The sequence below is a fragment of the Eptesicus fuscus genome, chromosome 18 (assembly GCF_027574615.1).
Source record: "Eptesicus fuscus isolate TK198812 chromosome 18, DD_ASM_mEF_20220401, whole genome shotgun sequence".
NCBI classification, from domain to species: domain Eukaryota; kingdom Metazoa; phylum Chordata; class Mammalia; order Chiroptera; family Vespertilionidae; genus Eptesicus; species Eptesicus fuscus.
The window spans coordinates 5619745-5636587 of record NC_072490.1 but is presented as its reverse complement, the minus strand read 5'-3'; the positions used below and the strand labels follow the sequence as shown (position 1 = coordinate 5636587).

Sequence of the window (16843 nt, the reverse complement as noted above, 5' to 3'; positions counted from 1 at the left end):
TTCTGGATTTCTTCAGATATATACCCAGAAGTGAAATTCCTGGGTCATCGGGTAGTTCTATTTTGAGTTTTTTTGAGGAACCTCCACCCTGTTTTTCAGAGAGGCTACACCAATCTGCATTCCCACCAGCAGTGCACGAGAGTTCACTTTCTCCACATCCTCACCAGCACTTGTTGTTTGTTGATTTGTTGATGACAGCCATTCTGACAGGTGTGAGGTGATATTTCATTATAGTGTTCATTTTCATTTCTCTAATGATTCGTGACTCTGAGCACTTTTTCATTTGTCTATTGGCCACCTGTATGTCCTCTTTGGAGAAGTGTCCATTCAGGTCCTCAAGAGTTTTTTAAGAAAGACTGCCAGCGGGCCCAGCCTGGCTGGCACCCAGAGAGTCTCAGACAAAGTGTGACTTGGATGGGGCAGGGTCTCAGGGAGTTGTCAGGATGGAGCTAGTGGAGCTCACTGGGCTAACTGCATCCCTTTTTAAATGTTTGCTACATTTACTTAAATGAGAAAATGCTTATGAAAACTCTTTGGAAACCATAAAATCCTATGTAAATGTAGAGTTCTTTAATAAAAATTTATGGGGCGGGGGGGGGGGGGTTTGTTCTTAAATTTTACATGGATCCACTAAGACTTATTTACAAAACACAACAAAAACCTCAATTGCTTTTCATTTGTAAATGGATCTTGATTGATTTTTTATCCCCTGGGCAGCCAGAGCCTCCAACATTAGAAGGGAGATTTAAAAAGACCTTCACATCTGAATGGGTGATCTATTTCCTTCCCAAGACATGATCACAGTCCTTGGAGATGCAAAATAAATTGGGAATAAAAGGCCAACACGGCCACACCCTGCTAATAAAGTGGTACAGAAACCTTTGGAGTCAATGGGATCATTTTAAAGCACAGTAAAATTTGATAAATTCAAACCCCAACAACTCCAAACTTGAGAACATTATCAATGTGGCATGAGTTAAACTCTAGATCATCTACTAAAAAGAGAGAGTTTAACAAGCAAATCAATTGTGCAAATATTTAAGACATGGTCATCTTTTCAAGAAGTCTTAGCATCATTTTAGTAATACCCAGTTTTCTAACCTCCATTACCCATTAAAGCAGAATCTGCTAGATTCCTTCTGGGAATGTTTAAGAATACTATTATGGCAGTTAAAAGTTAATTAGAAAATTCACATTTACCAAATGCTCACTCTGAGCTAGGAACTGTGTTAAGCACGTATGTACCTCAAACACCTCTTAAGTAGGGCTTGACCGCTCCCATTTTACAGAGCAAGGCACTGAGGGTCAAGGGGTTTGCCCAAAGTCACCCAGTCAGAACGTAGGAGCGAGCTATGGGCTAAATCACAGGAATAAGTCAGTGATAACGCCAGATTCTGAAAGTAGGTCTAATATATCCTGGCACCCTAATTACGTTTGTCAGGGTTTAATCTGGAACACTTTTAATGTAGCTGAGCTGCTCTCACATTAGTCCATATTAGTAAGTCACCATAAAAAGATGACTTTTTTACAGCCCCACTCCGGCCAACCTCCGGCTTCCTGTTTCAAGAGGTTCAAGGATGAAAGAAATCTCTGTATCTGATTTTATCAATGCACTGACGACTTTTGGGAGTCCTAAAATATCACGACTTGGCTAATAGTAGCTAATATTTTATAGTGCTTGCCCTTCAATTTACAAAGTTTTCGCCGTATATGTCACCCCACCGAACCTCTGGGTCTCTCACAGATTCTGATGAAAACTAACAACAGATGGTGGTGACGATGCTGTGCGTGTATCGAACATGAACTGAACGGTTTGACTGCAGGGTACGCTCCACTCGTATATTTTACTTTGCTCTAAATTCATTTTTTGTTTCCTATTCCCTCTACATTTCCCGGTTCCAAACAGGATATTCTGATAGCATTTCCCACCAAACCAGAAACAGGAAGCACCTGAAAAGTCATGAGAAAAAAGGCCCTTGTGCCAAACCAAAGACCAATTTTTTAAGAATTCAAAAGTCTGAGACATTTGGACGGGTGCCCACACACTTAGAGGCTTTCCGTAATTAAACCAACCTCGCTGCACTCCGAGGAGAGCGCAGCGAGCCCTCGCGGGGCCCGCAATAAGGCCACAATTACAGAACAACGTGTGGTCTTCCTGGGTTCTTCCACCCGAGTTTCCTCATGATCCCCCTCACCCCAAGAAGTAAACGCAATGGAGCCATCACAGCATCCCTTCCCACCGAGGGTCCAGCCGCAGGCCTGTGGCCACGAAGACAGAAGCAGCGAAGAGCGGGTCTGAACAAGCATCCCACCCCCTTCCGTGGTATCTCTGCTATTCCACAGAAAGTGCACCCCCTTCCCCTGCCCTGCACCCCCCGCCATGACCACCTATGGACTCCCACCATTTTTCTTCTATGCGCCCCACCAGACCGCAGACTCTACATAGGTCTCCGTGTTTCCAGTGGTAAAATAAAATAATTCTGCCCTATTGCCAACTTGAACTTGGATGCAGCGTGGGCCCTTGGGGAGAGGTACCCGGCATGGGATTCTCCAGCCCACAAACAGCTCGCTCACTTTTGAAACATTGTGCTCCCTCTCTGCTCTCCCCTGTAGATGGGAAACTTCTTACTAGCTGAGACTTGGATTTTATCTATCAGGCACTTAGCACAGCATCTAACTTAATAAGCTTACGTGGACTCTATTCCTAATAGACAAATTAGCCACCTCATGGTGATTTAACAAACACTTGCTTGGTATAAAAAAAACATTAGCCCATAATCTATAATAATAAAAGCGTAGTATGCTAATTAGACCAGACGACCATCCGGATGAAGCCAGGGCTGCGAGGGAAGCCCGGGTCCCAGGTGCCGGAGGGAAGCCGGTGCTGGCAGCCGGGGAAAAGGAGGCCTACTCTTGCACGAATTTCGTGCATCGGGCCTCTAGTATGGTATATTAGCATATGTATGCTTAGCATCCTATCTAATAAAAGGCTAATATGCAAATTGCCCCTTCGACCGGGAGTTCAACCGGGGAGGGGAGGGGGAGGCGGGGGGGGGCTGGCCTGCCAACCACCTGTGGCCCCTACCCCCGGCCAGCCTGACCCATCCGTGCACGAAATCGTGCACCGGGCCTCTAGTATAGTATATCAGCATATACATGGCAGGCAGTGTTCTAAGAACTGACAAATATTAACTCGATCCTCTTCACAGCCCTTTGAGGGGGGCTACGTGCAAAGACGTTAACTGACCCAACTGAAGTCACACCATTCACAAGTGGCAGAGCCCGGGCTTGGACTCTGGCAGCCAGGCCCCAAGTCTGTGCTCTTGGCCACCAGGCCACTCTCCATTGTGTGGCAGAGGAGGAACAGAATGGAAAGAAAAACTTGGCCTTGAGGAAGCCACACCACATCTCTAGGCCTCAACAAAGACGGGCTGGCCTAGGTGATATCTGGAGGGTCACGTCAAACGCCACGACACTTCCGTTGTTCTTCATCATGAGGCGATCCCCGCCCAGTGAATAGAGAGCTTGCGTCACCGAATTTTTCCACATTAAGAGGAAATAATGGTTGCCCTCAGAGCCAATATAGGTTTACCGTAGACCACAAAACAGGGAGGAAGATCCCCGAAACCAACAGAGCACAGACAAGAGCCCTAAATGAGGTCTGCGTGCCCCACCCCGCCGTTCTAGTCTTCTGGAGAAATCCGAGCGTCTGCCACCCCTGGCCTCTTGTGGACCAAGAACCACAGAAATGTTCTGTTCAATCCCCCGTTGTTCTAAGGGGCTGCTCTTCTACCCCAACACTCCCCACCTCAACCCCACCCTCCTACGGCTCCCGGGCCTCCTTCCCCCTGTGCGCGCGCACACACACAGACACACGCACACACGCACACACACGCACGCGTGCGCTTCCATATCCTAACTCATTCTTTGATCCCGGAGGAATACACTGGGCAGGCAGAACACAGTCTTGACCCATAATTTATGTATTTATACTACCTATCCCTCCCTCTTGACCGATTATAGTATTATCTATTTTTCAGATAAAGTTTTTCTTCGACAGGGGCAATACAGAGATAAGCAGGGTCAGAGGTCAATGTCCCTGCATGGCCCCACCAGCTGCTCTGCGGGGCCATGTCACGGAACCCTCTGCTCGGGCCACCTGAGTCCCCCATCAGGGCCTGGAGGGGTCCCCCCTGAGGCAGAAAAATGCAGGTGGCCAGGCAGTGTTTCTCAGCACCCTCTTTGGTGGCCACAGAATTTGAAACCTGGGAAAACGCAGGGAGGCCCAAAGGAAATGAGGACACAGGCGAGTCAAGACTTCTGCCCGAACAAATGAGTTCGGGGGAGAATTTAAAACCCAACAGCCGCCAGCCTTAGAGAGGAAACAGGCTCTGGCTCACTCAGAATTAGGCTACGAAAACGTGAGTGTGCAAGCTCTAAAACTGAAGAAAATGACAGCATTTTCTGCATCCCTAAAGCCCAATTCAACTCAACTAAATAACAACTGGCTCAATGGGTCCCCCGTGCCCAGCCGTGTGAAGATGCTAAGCAGGGAGTCTGAGGAGACATGTTTTCCTTCCAAGACCCCCCGCGGCCCCTGGGGAGCAGCTGTCACACTGGGCTGAGGGTGCACCCAATTCTCAGGCCTCTGACAGGGAGCGCGGAGCAGACGAGAGGCAAGTCAGACTTCGGATATGATCAAACTGAATCCTGGGAAACCTCTGTCCCCTGCCTCAGGGCGTCTGTCCATGGGCATGGCCAGGAGTATGTCAGGAGCCTACGTCCATCTGGGAGCTCCATGGGACCGTGGAGACCCTCTGAGCCAACCTCTGAATTGTCAGACGAGGAAACAGAGGCGCAGAAACAGAAAGCAAGTTCCCCACGGTTACACAGCATCTGGCAGTACCAGGAAGCCAAGAGTTCTATCTGGCGCCTTGGCTGGGACTAGGTGAATTTTGATCTCAGAGACTTCATGAAGCGTGGCAGGCACCGGGGGCTCTGGGGCAGAGACGGGCAAGGCCGGGCACAGCCCGCAACCGCGACCCCCTTCTCACCCTCCTCATTACCTGGGCAGGACCTTGGCACCAAGAGGCCATCTGGGGCCACAGTGCTGCCCTCCTGTTAAGAGTTTGGAAAGCTGGGGGACATGCTGGGGGGGAGGTTGTTTGGGGCACCCCATGGGTAGACGGTGAGGGAGAACCCAGAGCGCTCACCTTCATAGCAAGGGATCAGCGTCCTGCCTTTGGCCTGGAGGTTGGACGGGATGATGTAACAGAAGCCGTGGGGCAGGATGTGGTCTGTTTCGTAGAAGATGTTCTTCCAGCGGTGGGCACAGGCCTGGAGGACAGAGAGGGAGGGGTTCAGAGCAGGGAAGGGACTCCCCAGAGCCCGGCTGCCAGTCAGATCGCTCTAGGAAACACCGCTGCCCGCCAGCCTCTCCGTGCTCCATCCCTTCAGGCCACCTGCCGGGGGACCCCGGACAAGGCCGCTCTCTGCCCAAAGGCAAACAGGACACACTCAGGGGGACTGGACACCCGCGTTCGGCCACACAGGCCTCTTGCCTTATGACGTGAAACTACGTAAAATGATCTCGTTATTTCCTGTACCACAAGCCACCCTCATCCTCCCCACGTGGTACCTTTTCGTACCCATAGCCCAGTGGTTGGCAAACTGCGGCTCGCAAGCCACATGCGGCTCTTTGGCCCCTTGAGTGTGGCTCTTCCTCAAAATACCACGGCCTGGGCAAGTCTATTTTGAAGAAGTGGCGTTAGAAGAAGTTTAAAAAATGTGGCTCTCAAAAGAAATTTCAATCGTTGTCCTGTTGATATTTGGCTCAGTTGACTAATGAGTTTGCTGACCACTGCCATAGCCCATTTCTCAATAGACTGAAACGATATGGGGCAAGGAGCTGTAAACATGTATCGTGAAGCAGATCATCACTCTATTCCACTCGGAAACTGATTTTCTTGTATGTGAGTTCTGATTCAATGCTGATGGCTTGCAAACTTGAATCCCTTATAATCATCGAATTACCCAGTAAATCCATTCCATTTTAGTGTATGGATTGAGCAGAGCCCTTGGCGGCGAGGGCTGGCCTGTCTTACTGTGTTTCTGGGTCGGAGGGACCGCGGAGAGGGGCGGATGTTTACTGAGGAGCACGCCGGCTCCCACCAGGAAGGGCTTGCTGCCGTAAGTGTCTAGTTTATGGCCCCCTCGTGTTTTTTTTAAGAACCGTAAACTGTTTATGGAGGGATCTTAGGAAATTCCTCGAAGATCCAAACACTGCATTTCCCAGTAAACGGAACGAAAATTAAGGCATTCTGTGAGGTCAGACAGCCAAGGGTCAAAGGCAGTACGCGTGCAGGAAAAGTGTCTCCGAATATAAATTATGAAAAGAAAGGACTGTTTAGCCCCGATTATCATTATATATACACACGTCAGTCTGACCCCAACATTTGAAAAAATTCCTAGACTGTCTCCAAAGCATTAATAACTCCATCAATCTCTCCAAACGGGCTCTGCTGTGAGGGAGGCGGGGGCAGAGGGAGAGAACAGGAAAGAGCATTCTCTGCAAACAGCAAGGCTTGACCCACGTGGACCCCCCTAATCCTAGCAAAGGGGAGGAGGGCCTAGCACCGCCCCCCCATCTTACAATCTGACACATTTCAAATTATAAAGATTGTTTTTCCTCCTAAAAGAATAAAAGGAAGAAGACGAGCATTTTAAGGCTAAGGTCTTTTTGAACAGTGCACCCTTGACGGGTGGGGGGAGTGTTGGGGAATGAGGGAGTTACTTAGCTTCTGCGGATGGCTCAGCCACAAAGACACCCAAGTCCCCACCTCTTGCACATGCATTTGTGATACAAAAATGGCCAGATTTTGGTCAGGCCCTCAGGTCTATGCCCGGATCACCGAGAACCATGGCTGAGGGGAACAGGGCCATGATGCCATAGACCCCCATAAAGACATCCCCCAACCCCCTCCAAGGGAAGAAGGAGTGGCCTCGGGGGCACAGGGGAGGGGCCTCTGGGATGCTGGGCACGCCTTCTGAGATTGCCACCAAGTGAAAATCCATCAAGGTGCACACGGATGATCGGTGCACTTTCCTGCATGTGCGTTAGAGCTCAATAAAAAGCTCACGTAAAAAAATCAGGAAACGGTACAACAGAATTTAAAAAAAAAATAGCCACCCTGTGGCTTTGGGGAAAAAAAAAAAAAAGACAGATGACACATGGTGAACAGATAGGGGCTGCCCTGGCGTTTGGGAAGGAAACGGCAAAGAGATAGAGCCGAGAGCAGTGCTTCCACCCAGGAGCCATCTAGACGCTTCCAGCGTGTTGTCTGAGCCCCGGAGACTCCTGGGGAGCAGATGCCAGCCGCGCACTCTCTGAGCGGCCTCCCAGGCCCAGGGGAAGCGTCGGTGCCTGGGCTGCGTGTGTTGGCGGCTGCGGCAGAAAGGGATTTCCTTCCCTGGGTCTCAAACCGCCATCTGCACCCCGAGTGCGGGGTGAGGGTGTGGGGCGGGAAGGGGCTTGCCTCCGATCCCCAGGCTGCGGTCACACCCGGTCCCACTTGTCCCCTGGGGAAACCTGGCCACGACCACAACACCTGTGAGCTGAGCCTGGCAGACACTAAGGCAAGGGCAGCCCGGCGGCCCAGCCCAACATCCAAGGTCTTGCCAGGGCTGGTCCGTGGGTCAGAAAACGCCGCTTTTCACTGAGACTCTGGACTCCCTGTCACAGCTTCCAATTCCCCATCTGTTCTTTACTTTGAAATCAGCACTGATGCCATCACACACACACACACACACACACACACACACACACACACACCACACACACACACACCACACACCCACACACACACACACACACACACACACACACACACACCACATACACACACACCACACACCACACACACACACCACACACACACACACACACTCTTCAGCTCTCCCTCCTCAAACCCAACCTCAGAATCCGATATTATGCTCCTTGACATGGGTGTCAGGCTCACACCCCCAAGTGCCATCTGAGTTCTCCAAACGTGTTTGAGTGAAACACAGCTCCCCGACTTCAATTTCGAGATGAATACTTGCCTCCAAGAAAGCTTAGGCAGGCAGACTTGAGACATTAAAGAACGGGCATCCATGTGAGAGAGACACGGATTGGTTGCCTCCCGCCCGCACGCACCCCAACCGGGGCCAGGGATCAAGCCTGCAACAGAGGTACGTGCCCTTGACAGGAATCGAACCCAGGAGCCTTCAGTCCCCGGGCTGATGCTCCGTCCACTGAGCCAAGCTGGCCAGGGCTGATGTGTTTTTGACAGGAAAAGCCACAAGGGAAAGGCTGCTATGGATGCCCCGCTCCTTCCTCGGCACCCGCGTACAGTGGCTTGTTGGATGGATGGAGCAGTCGTTGTATAGAACATGAGAGGAACCCCTCCGCATGCAATGAATTAGATCAGGCGTCCTCAAACTACGGCCCGCGGGCCACATGCGGGTGTTTTTGCCGTTTTGTTTTTTTACTTCAAAATAAGGTATGTGCAGTGTGCATAGGAATTTGTTCATAGTTTTTTTTAAACTATAGTCCGGCCCTCCAGTGGTCTGAGGGACAGTGAACTGGCTCCCTGTTTAAAAAGTTTGAGGACCCCTGAATTAGATGGACTGTCATGGCACAGGGACCACAAACGCCCAGGCCTGCCTTCACAGCCTCCTTTTCTACATCGTCCCCGTGATCCTCACTGTCGTGCAAGGCCCCTTCCCGATACTGACTTGCAGTAACGCAGATGCCCCTGGCAACAAGCTCTCAGCCCCTCAGAGCTTATCCTTCCGTGGGGAGAGGGGATGCCATCACAGGAGCAGCCTCCGGCCGTGGGCTCCGGGCTCCCTCGAGCGTCGTGTGCCGTGTGCCATCCGGCTACGCCTCCTCTGTCGGAATCTTGACCTCCGGCCACCCTGACTTCAGCTGGATCAGCTTCTCCCTCCTTCCCGTAGGAAGGCGACAAGCTCCCTGGCCCTCCTGGGGCCCAGTGGTCCAGCCAGGGTCAGGCCGCGGCGGCTGGAGGAATGGAGAGGCTGGGAGAAGGTCCAAGGCGGCTTGTGACAGTGATTAAAGGACTAGCAACCAAGACAAACAGCGGGGTAGGGGACCCTCTGCAGGAGCCACGATGCTTTCCGGTGGGGAGGCCTTGCGATGCTGGCGACAGCATCCAGCTGCTCCCCTTGTGCTGAGAAGGAAGGCGGGAGGCAGATGAATGGCCTCAGCCACAGAGAAGTTTAACACGAAAGTGGGCTCCAGGAGAGAGGACGGAAACACTCTGCCTAGATCCTGAAGGAGAACCTGGTTCCCCTGGGATAAGATTTATGTAAAACCCCATTGACAACTTGTGGCCCAGAGGGAGCCCTCAATCAATGGCAGCTAGAGTTATTTTCCCCCTCTTGATATTATGCTTCTAGAACAAAGAGCATTGGCCATGGCCAGGTTGGTTAGAGCATCCTCCCAATATTCCGGGTGGCAGGTTCAATCCCCGGTCAGGGCACATGTAAGAATCAACCAAAGAATGCATAAATAAGTGGAACAACCGATCAATGTTTCTCTCTCTCTCAAATCAATAAAATAAACATTTAAAAAATAACATGTATTTCATCCTATACAATAAAAGGGCAATATGCAAATTGTCCCCTCAACTGGGAGTTCGACAGGAGTTCAATCAGGGGGCGGGGCCGGCCCACCAACCATCCAGGGCCCCTCCCCCTGGCTACTCCCCACTGCTCCCCCCCACTGATCGGGGGCAGGGCTGACCCGCCAACCTCCTGTGTCCCATCCCCCCCAGCTGGCCTGGCCCGATTGGCCCAGATCGGGGTGGGCTGGCCAGACCCCACCGGTGCATGAATTCATGCACCAGGCCTCTAGTATAAATATAATACCATGCAGGAATAAAGAAGAACAAACTCCTGATACACATAACACGGATTAATCTCAGAAGTATTATTTTGAGTGAAAGGGGCCTTACACAAAAGAGTGCACACGTGGGGTTCCATTGGCACAAAGTTGTAGAAAAAGCAAAAGTAACCCACGGTACCACCGTGCATGATGACAGTGGCTGCCTCGGGCGGGCGGGAAGCTGACTAGAAGGGAACATGAGAGAACTCTCTGGAAGGACAGAAACCGTGTGTGTTGTGCTGCGGGGAGGGGGGTGTTACACGAGTGTGTACAATTGTCAAAACCCAAACTGTAATCTTAAGATCTGTGCATGTTATGTACGTTATACTTCAACTTTAAAAAGACACGCACAAATATTTATGAGCAAGATTTACAAAGTACTTTTCCCATACGTTTTATTTATGTTTCTGCTGCCACATCTCTGCTCCCTGGGACAGACATTCTTATCTGACAGAAGACGAAAATAAAAAGGTCCGTCATTTGTCCAAACAGCAGTCCAGTTCAGGCAACCCCAGAGCCATATCCTGGTCGCCATGCCACCCAGCTTTCCTAAGAGATCCACGTCACTCACGCTCAGAGTGCCAGCCCTCCCTGCGGCACCCCCTCCCGGCAGCACCCCCTCCCCCTCCTGGGAGGACTTACCAGAATTCGGCCATCAGCCTTGGGCTGCCGGGCCAGGCTCACCCCCATCCACTCATCATCCCGGTCTTCCCGGCAGGTCTTTCCGCAGGACATTCCTCGATGGTTCCCTGGAGGGAGGAGAGAAAAACCAGTCCTGGGCGAGGGAAAGACGGTCTGCCCCCCAAATGTCTGCAACCAGCTCAGGAGGAAACAAGGACGCACAACAAAGTGTAAAATCAGCTCCCCTGCCATGCATGCCGGGTGATTCAGCCAATGCTGTTTTCATGGCAAGACGTTCTTGATGAAGGAGGCGGTGCCCTGGCCCATGTTCTGAAGCAAGCTCCACAGTGTTTTATGCATCAGTAACAAGCAGCAACCCAACCAGGCATTTTGAGTGGCACTAGGAAACACCAAGGACACCTCTCCTTTCCTGCTAAGGAGAATCATGGCAATACTTCATTTAGAAATGCTAACAGTCAGAAGCTCTTGATGGGAAAAGATTTTGGAGAAAGGGAGGAGCTGGAGTGATTATAATAAAACTAGAGGCCCGATGCATGAAATTCGTACAAGAGTAGGCCTTCCTTCCCCCGGTTGTCGGCACCGGCTTCCCTCCAGCACCCGGGACCCGGGCTTCCCTCGCAGCCCCGGCTTCATCTGGAAGGTCATCCGGAAGGACGTCGGTCTAATTAGCATATTACACTTTTATTATTATTGACTAATAGCCCATTTGCAGGAAGAATCCTGCAAGCGGCCGCTGCGGCCGTGTGCGCTGCCACTGCCGCCGCCGTTGCGGCCGCCACGGCCACCGCGCCTGCACCTGCGGGCCACTGCCGCCTGCCCCGCTCTGCCCAACTCTGCCCCGCCCTGCCCCGCCCGGGCTTTCCCTCTGGCGGCCACCTTGCTTTCCGCTTTTCCTCCCTCTTCCTTCTAAGTTGTCTTCAGTCTTCATTCCTCCCTCCCTCAGTATGCAAATTAACCTCCATCTTTGTTGGGTAATTTGCATACTTGCCCTGATTGGCTGGTGGGTGTGGCTTGGGCTGGTGGGCATAGCGAAGGTGCGGTCAATTTGCATATTACTATTTTATTAGGTAGGATAACTCCTACTTCCTGAGTGCCTACTGCGTGCCAAGTACAATTCTGGATAGTTGCCTCTATTATCTCACCATCTTCTCAAGGTAATACTGTGAGGTAGGAAGGTACCGTAGTCCTAGTGAGGAAACTGAGGCCAAAGAGGCTACGGGACATTCCCAATAAGTCCCAACTAGTAACTGGCAGAGCTGAGCTCTGAACCCAGGCCGATCCGTCTGATTCCACCGGATCCAAGTGAGCTTTTAAACATATCCACTGCTCATATCTTTCCCTACTTAAAACATAAACCCTAAAATGGATTTCAATGGCCTCTCCCTTCAGACACGGGCTAACACCCTCACCCCTTCCCCCAGCCTGCTGGGCCCTTTGTGAGCAGCCCCAGTCCACCTCCACCTCCACTCTCTCCTGCTCGCCACTCCAGCCATACCACCCCCCACTCTGTACCTGAACAGAGGCTCCTCTGCTTGGAGCTTCTGCCTCCCCACCTGCCCAGCTGACTGCTGTGCATCTTTCCCATCAGGTGTAGATCCAACACCACCTTCCCTCTGGTCTTCTTGCTCTCAAGTCTTGCTTTTTAATGTCTCTTTTGCCCACTAATTTGTAAGGGTAGCAGGATCTTTGTTTTGTTCACTGGTATATCCTGGTGCTTAGAAAGTAACAGGTACTCCCTACATGAAGGAAGGGAGGGAGGGATGGAGGGAGGGAGGGAGGGAGGGGGGAAGGGAGGGAGAAAGGGAGGAAGGGAGGAAGGGAGGGAGGGAGGGAGGCAGGCAGGCCAGGCCTCCGGAGAAGGAAGAGGGAAGAATGAGGATACAGAGCCCATTTCCACTTTGCCATCGATGTCACCCACCTCGAGCCATATCCAGCTCAGTGCACCTCCGGTCAGGGTTGGTATGGATGCGGCACTTAAACACAGCCCCCGGGGACTTCACGGACGTGCTGTACTTGGACTCGGCCTTCGGTGCGCCCACAAGGATCCTGCACATCGAGAAGAAAGGGCATTCTGTCACAACCCAGGACCAGGAAAGAAGAGGCTGATGGTTAAATGCGTGTCGGGCCACGGGCGGGCGGTCTGAATGCTCCCCGGAGAGCCATCCCCAGCACTGTGCTGTGCTGGCGGGCCCAGGAGGGAGGGGCCCCACAGTGAACCTGGTGGGCTGTCTCCAGGCACACTGAGAGCGTAAGTTTGGTGGGAAACACATATAACCAGCCAACAGAGCTTATCCAGAACCTGTAAGAACGCCTACAAGTTGAGAAGGAAAATGCAAGTATCCAATACCGTAATGGGCCAAAGACTTGAATAGATACTGGATGAAAGACCGTAACCAAGTGGCCAATCAACACATTAAAAGGTGCTCAACTATATTTGTTAACAGGGAAATAACTAATGAGCTACCACTTCACACCTACGAGGAGGCTAAAACCAAAAAGACCGAAAATGCCAAGTGCCGGCAAGGAGTTGGAGCAACGGAAACCCTCATACACGGCTGGTGGGAGTGTAAATCGTTACAGCCACGTCGGAGAAAAATTGAACAGTTTCTAATAACGCCACACATGTGCCCAGCCTAGGACCCAGTCATTCCATTTCTAGGAACATGCCCAAAGGAAATGCCGGCACATGCCTACCAGGAGACAGGTACAAACGTGCTCACGGCTGAATAGGTAACGGCGAAAACTGAAGAAACCCAACGGTCCATCAATGCTAGAATGGATAAGTTATGATAGAATTCTACACGACCACGAACATCAGCGAACATCATTCACCCGCAGCCACACGGAGAAATCTTGTAACACGGAGCAAGAGGTGTCAGGGACTACAGTGTACTCACTGACTCCGTGTACCTGAAGTTCAAAGCCGCTGAAGTGTAACTGTGGGGTTAGCCATCAGGATAATGGCTACCTCGGGGGAGGAGCGGGGGAGACTGTGGTGAGGGAGGCGGGGCTTCCTGTGTGCTCACGAAGTTCCACTTTTCACCCTGAGCAGTGTGCACACGAAGCTATGATCATTCATTAGATTGTATATATGATATGGCCGCTCTCCTGGATGTATTAGACTTAAAGAACGATGACATGAATCAATAAGATACGTAGCCATACCGTTTCTCTTCCGGGCTGCCCTCTCCGTCCCCACCACACACATCATGCACATGTACGGACATAGGAAAGACGTAGGCATAGTGTAGAATTACAAATGCATCCAACTCAAAGCAGAGGCGCCGTCATCTGCATACAAACTGGGCAAGAATGAAGCCGTATGTCCTTCGTCTTGAACTGAACGCTGCCTTGGGAATGGGCCGACCCCCGCAGAGCCCGTCCCTGCTGGAGGAAAAGGCAAGACAGACATGCCAAGGAGACAGAAAAGACACATGTGGGCCTGCGTGGGCACAGGACGCGGGGGAACAGCAGCCGGTTCCCCTCCAGATGTTACAAAGACAATTATGACCTACAGCTTTACGCACTGTTTCCGGAAAGCAGTCAACCGAGGAGCGAGGGCAAAGAATACCAGACAGCACCCATCAGGGGCAGCCTGCGCTGAGCTAGAGCCACTTGGAGAAGAACTCGTGCGATGAGACCGCAAACCAAACCCATGCTGATGTTCAAAGAGCAGAAAACTCTAAGGCGCTCCTCGAGGTGAACGCGAGCTGCTCTGTGTCTCGGGCAGCCTGGAGAGGGGGTGCCATTTCCCCAGAAAGCTATTGGGCACATGGTGAAACGGATCATCCCCGCGTACCTGGGAACAGACGGCATTATCCATTAGGTCATCTGTGGAAAAGGCTGTAGAGGGAAGAATGACCCCCGACAGCCTCCCTATGGACCCAGCGCCCCTCACGGTGTCCGGAAAGCCACCTTCATCTTGAGGTGTCGGACACTCACACTTCACCCCCACCCTGGCCTCAAATGGCGCTGCTCCCCCCCCGCCCCCCCCCGCCGACACCCCGATGAGCAACCGAAGTCGGAGACCCTCAGACGGGCCTTCAGCAAGGCCGGCAGACATCACCAAGGACCCCCACGCCAAGAGACTCAGACCATGTTGTCAGGGTCATGGGAAGGCATGTGGGTCTCATCTTCATTGCCCCTGCCCTGACCCCTCAACACCCAGGGGGTGAAGGACCTCTGAGGAGGCAAGGAGCCAGGGAGACCACCCCCGCTTCCCGGAGCGCTTCCTTCGGGATCAGTCCTGGACAGACTGTATTGGATTCTTTGAGCCATCAAGTCACACCCTGCTGGGGTGTGAGGGGAGCCAGGCCCCCAAGAGGGAGGGCACCCACGGGCCCTCAGTAACACCTCGGGGAGCTGCCCCTCCCGCTCACCAGGGTGGGCCGCAGCTGCCGAATCTCCACGCTGAAGCAGGGCTGGAACCCACAGCCCTCGGAAATCACAGCAGGCATTTTCCCAAACAGACCACCCGCCTCTGTCCCCCGCGCGTGGGCAGTCCGGCCGGCTCTCGGCCGCTCTAACGCAAATGCATGATGACACACCAAATGCAACTCCAGGGAGAAGGTGGCCACGTGTAGGGATCAATTCCCCCCACCCCTGGCTTCTGGGGCTGAGCTTAGAGCCACCAGGGCAAGGCGAGGGCTGCCCTCCATAAGGCCCGTCCTGTTTTCACAGGTGAGAATTAGCGGGGGGACCCATCCAAGCAGCTGAAACACCCACGCCTTTCCACGCGTCCGCCTGTCGGATCTGGGCAACATACCGTGACTCCTCCACTCGGACACCCCGGGGGGACAGGGCTGGGTCTAAAAATTCCTACCGACTCCAAACGGACATGAGCCCCGTGAATAAGCGCCACTTGCAATCCATTTGGTAAGAAGGACAAAAATTAAACACAGGGAGAATTCATCTCCTACAAGGGCCGGCTGTTTCCAGGGCGCATCCCCCCCAATGGCATTGGAACCCTGCACATTTCAGATGGTGCCTCCGCTCCAAATGCACAGAACGAACGAGATCCGCAGGCTCTCCCAGCAGGAAGGGACTCTGAGAGCTGGATCGCAGGCACGGCTGCTCTCCGCCTGGATCGGAGACTGGGAGGGGCAACATTTACAAGGAACTCGAAAGTGGAGAAAGGACGGGCTGAATTATTTTTCCCTTCCACGCCCAAGGTACTTGATGGTTCTAACAATAGCGGATCAAAAGCACTGAGCCCGGTGTGGCTCAGGGGTCGAGCATCGACCTATAAACCAGGTCACTGTTCGATTCCTAGCCAGGGCACATGCCTGGGTTGCGGGCTCGATCCCCAGCAGGAGGCATGACGAAGGCAGCCCATCAATGATTCCCTCTCATCACGGATGTTTCTCTCTCTCTTTCCCCCTCACCCTTCCTCTCTACAATCAATAAGAAATATATTTTAAAAAATAAATGAAGTGAAATGTGTGTTTTGTAAAGCACTGATAACAACCCTCTGGTTCAAACCCCGAATCAGCTGGTCAGATGGGAAAGTTTCCCCCAAATCCCGTGTCACGGGAAATGAAGCAAGAGATCAGGAGCGTGTGCACGCACACGTGTGCGCCCAGCTCACAGGGGTGGCACCGCGGAGCATGAGCTCGTATCTCTGTGTTTACAGAACATCGTGGCTTCCTCCGCCTGGCGCTGCTCTGCACCCAGGCTGCCGGCCAGCGCGGCCGCGGCGGCAGGCCAGCCGATGAGCTTGTCTTTTCTGAAGTTGGTTCAGCTGGCTATTGGCCAGGCTGATCCCGAGAGATAGAGCGAGCGCTACGGCCCAGGATTCAGGGCAAGCCACTGAGAAGATGCCATCTGCTCTTTCTCATTATTCTGCGTTACAAAGAGACATCCCAGAGACTTCCAACATCCCCCCCCCCCCAACCCTCCTTGTGACTCCTGACAAGACAACAAGACGTTCCTTTCCTTTGTCCGGTTATCACGTAGAAAGGCCTGAGTGTCCCGCACCCATGAATAAATCATCAGGCTGATTCTGACCTTTGCTCGAGACTCCCAGTGTGGTCCCCCGACCCGCAGCAGGGCGAACATCTGGGAGCCTGATGGAAATGCAGTCTCTCGGGCCGCGTCCCCGGCCCGCTACGTGGGAACGCGCACGGGAACAAGCTCTCCCTGTGACTTCCGGCCTAAGAGGTGCTATGTGACCGCCCACCCCGATGACAAATAACCCTGCCCCCTTGGAGCTGGTGCGAACAGATGACCCTTGAGAAGGAAGGCTTCCCTCCTACG

At 52.6% G+C, this 16843-nt stretch overlaps 1 protein-coding gene across 1 annotated transcript in view; it reads right to left on the bottom strand.

Moving 5' to 3' along the window:
* Positions 1 to 16843, bottom strand: part of ITGA9 (integrin subunit alpha 9) — a 266088-nt gene that overhangs the window by 236947 nt on the left and 12298 nt on the right. The window contains exons 2-4 of the mRNA XM_008154962.3: positions 12507 to 12634; positions 10589 to 10695; positions 5214 to 5337 (exon numbers count right to left, since the gene is read on the bottom strand). Of these exons, the coding sequence (XP_008153184.3) occupies positions 5214 to 5337; positions 10589 to 10695; positions 12507 to 12634 (359 nt within the window). The remainder of the gene's footprint in view (positions 1 to 5213; positions 5338 to 10588; positions 10696 to 12506; positions 12635 to 16843) is intronic.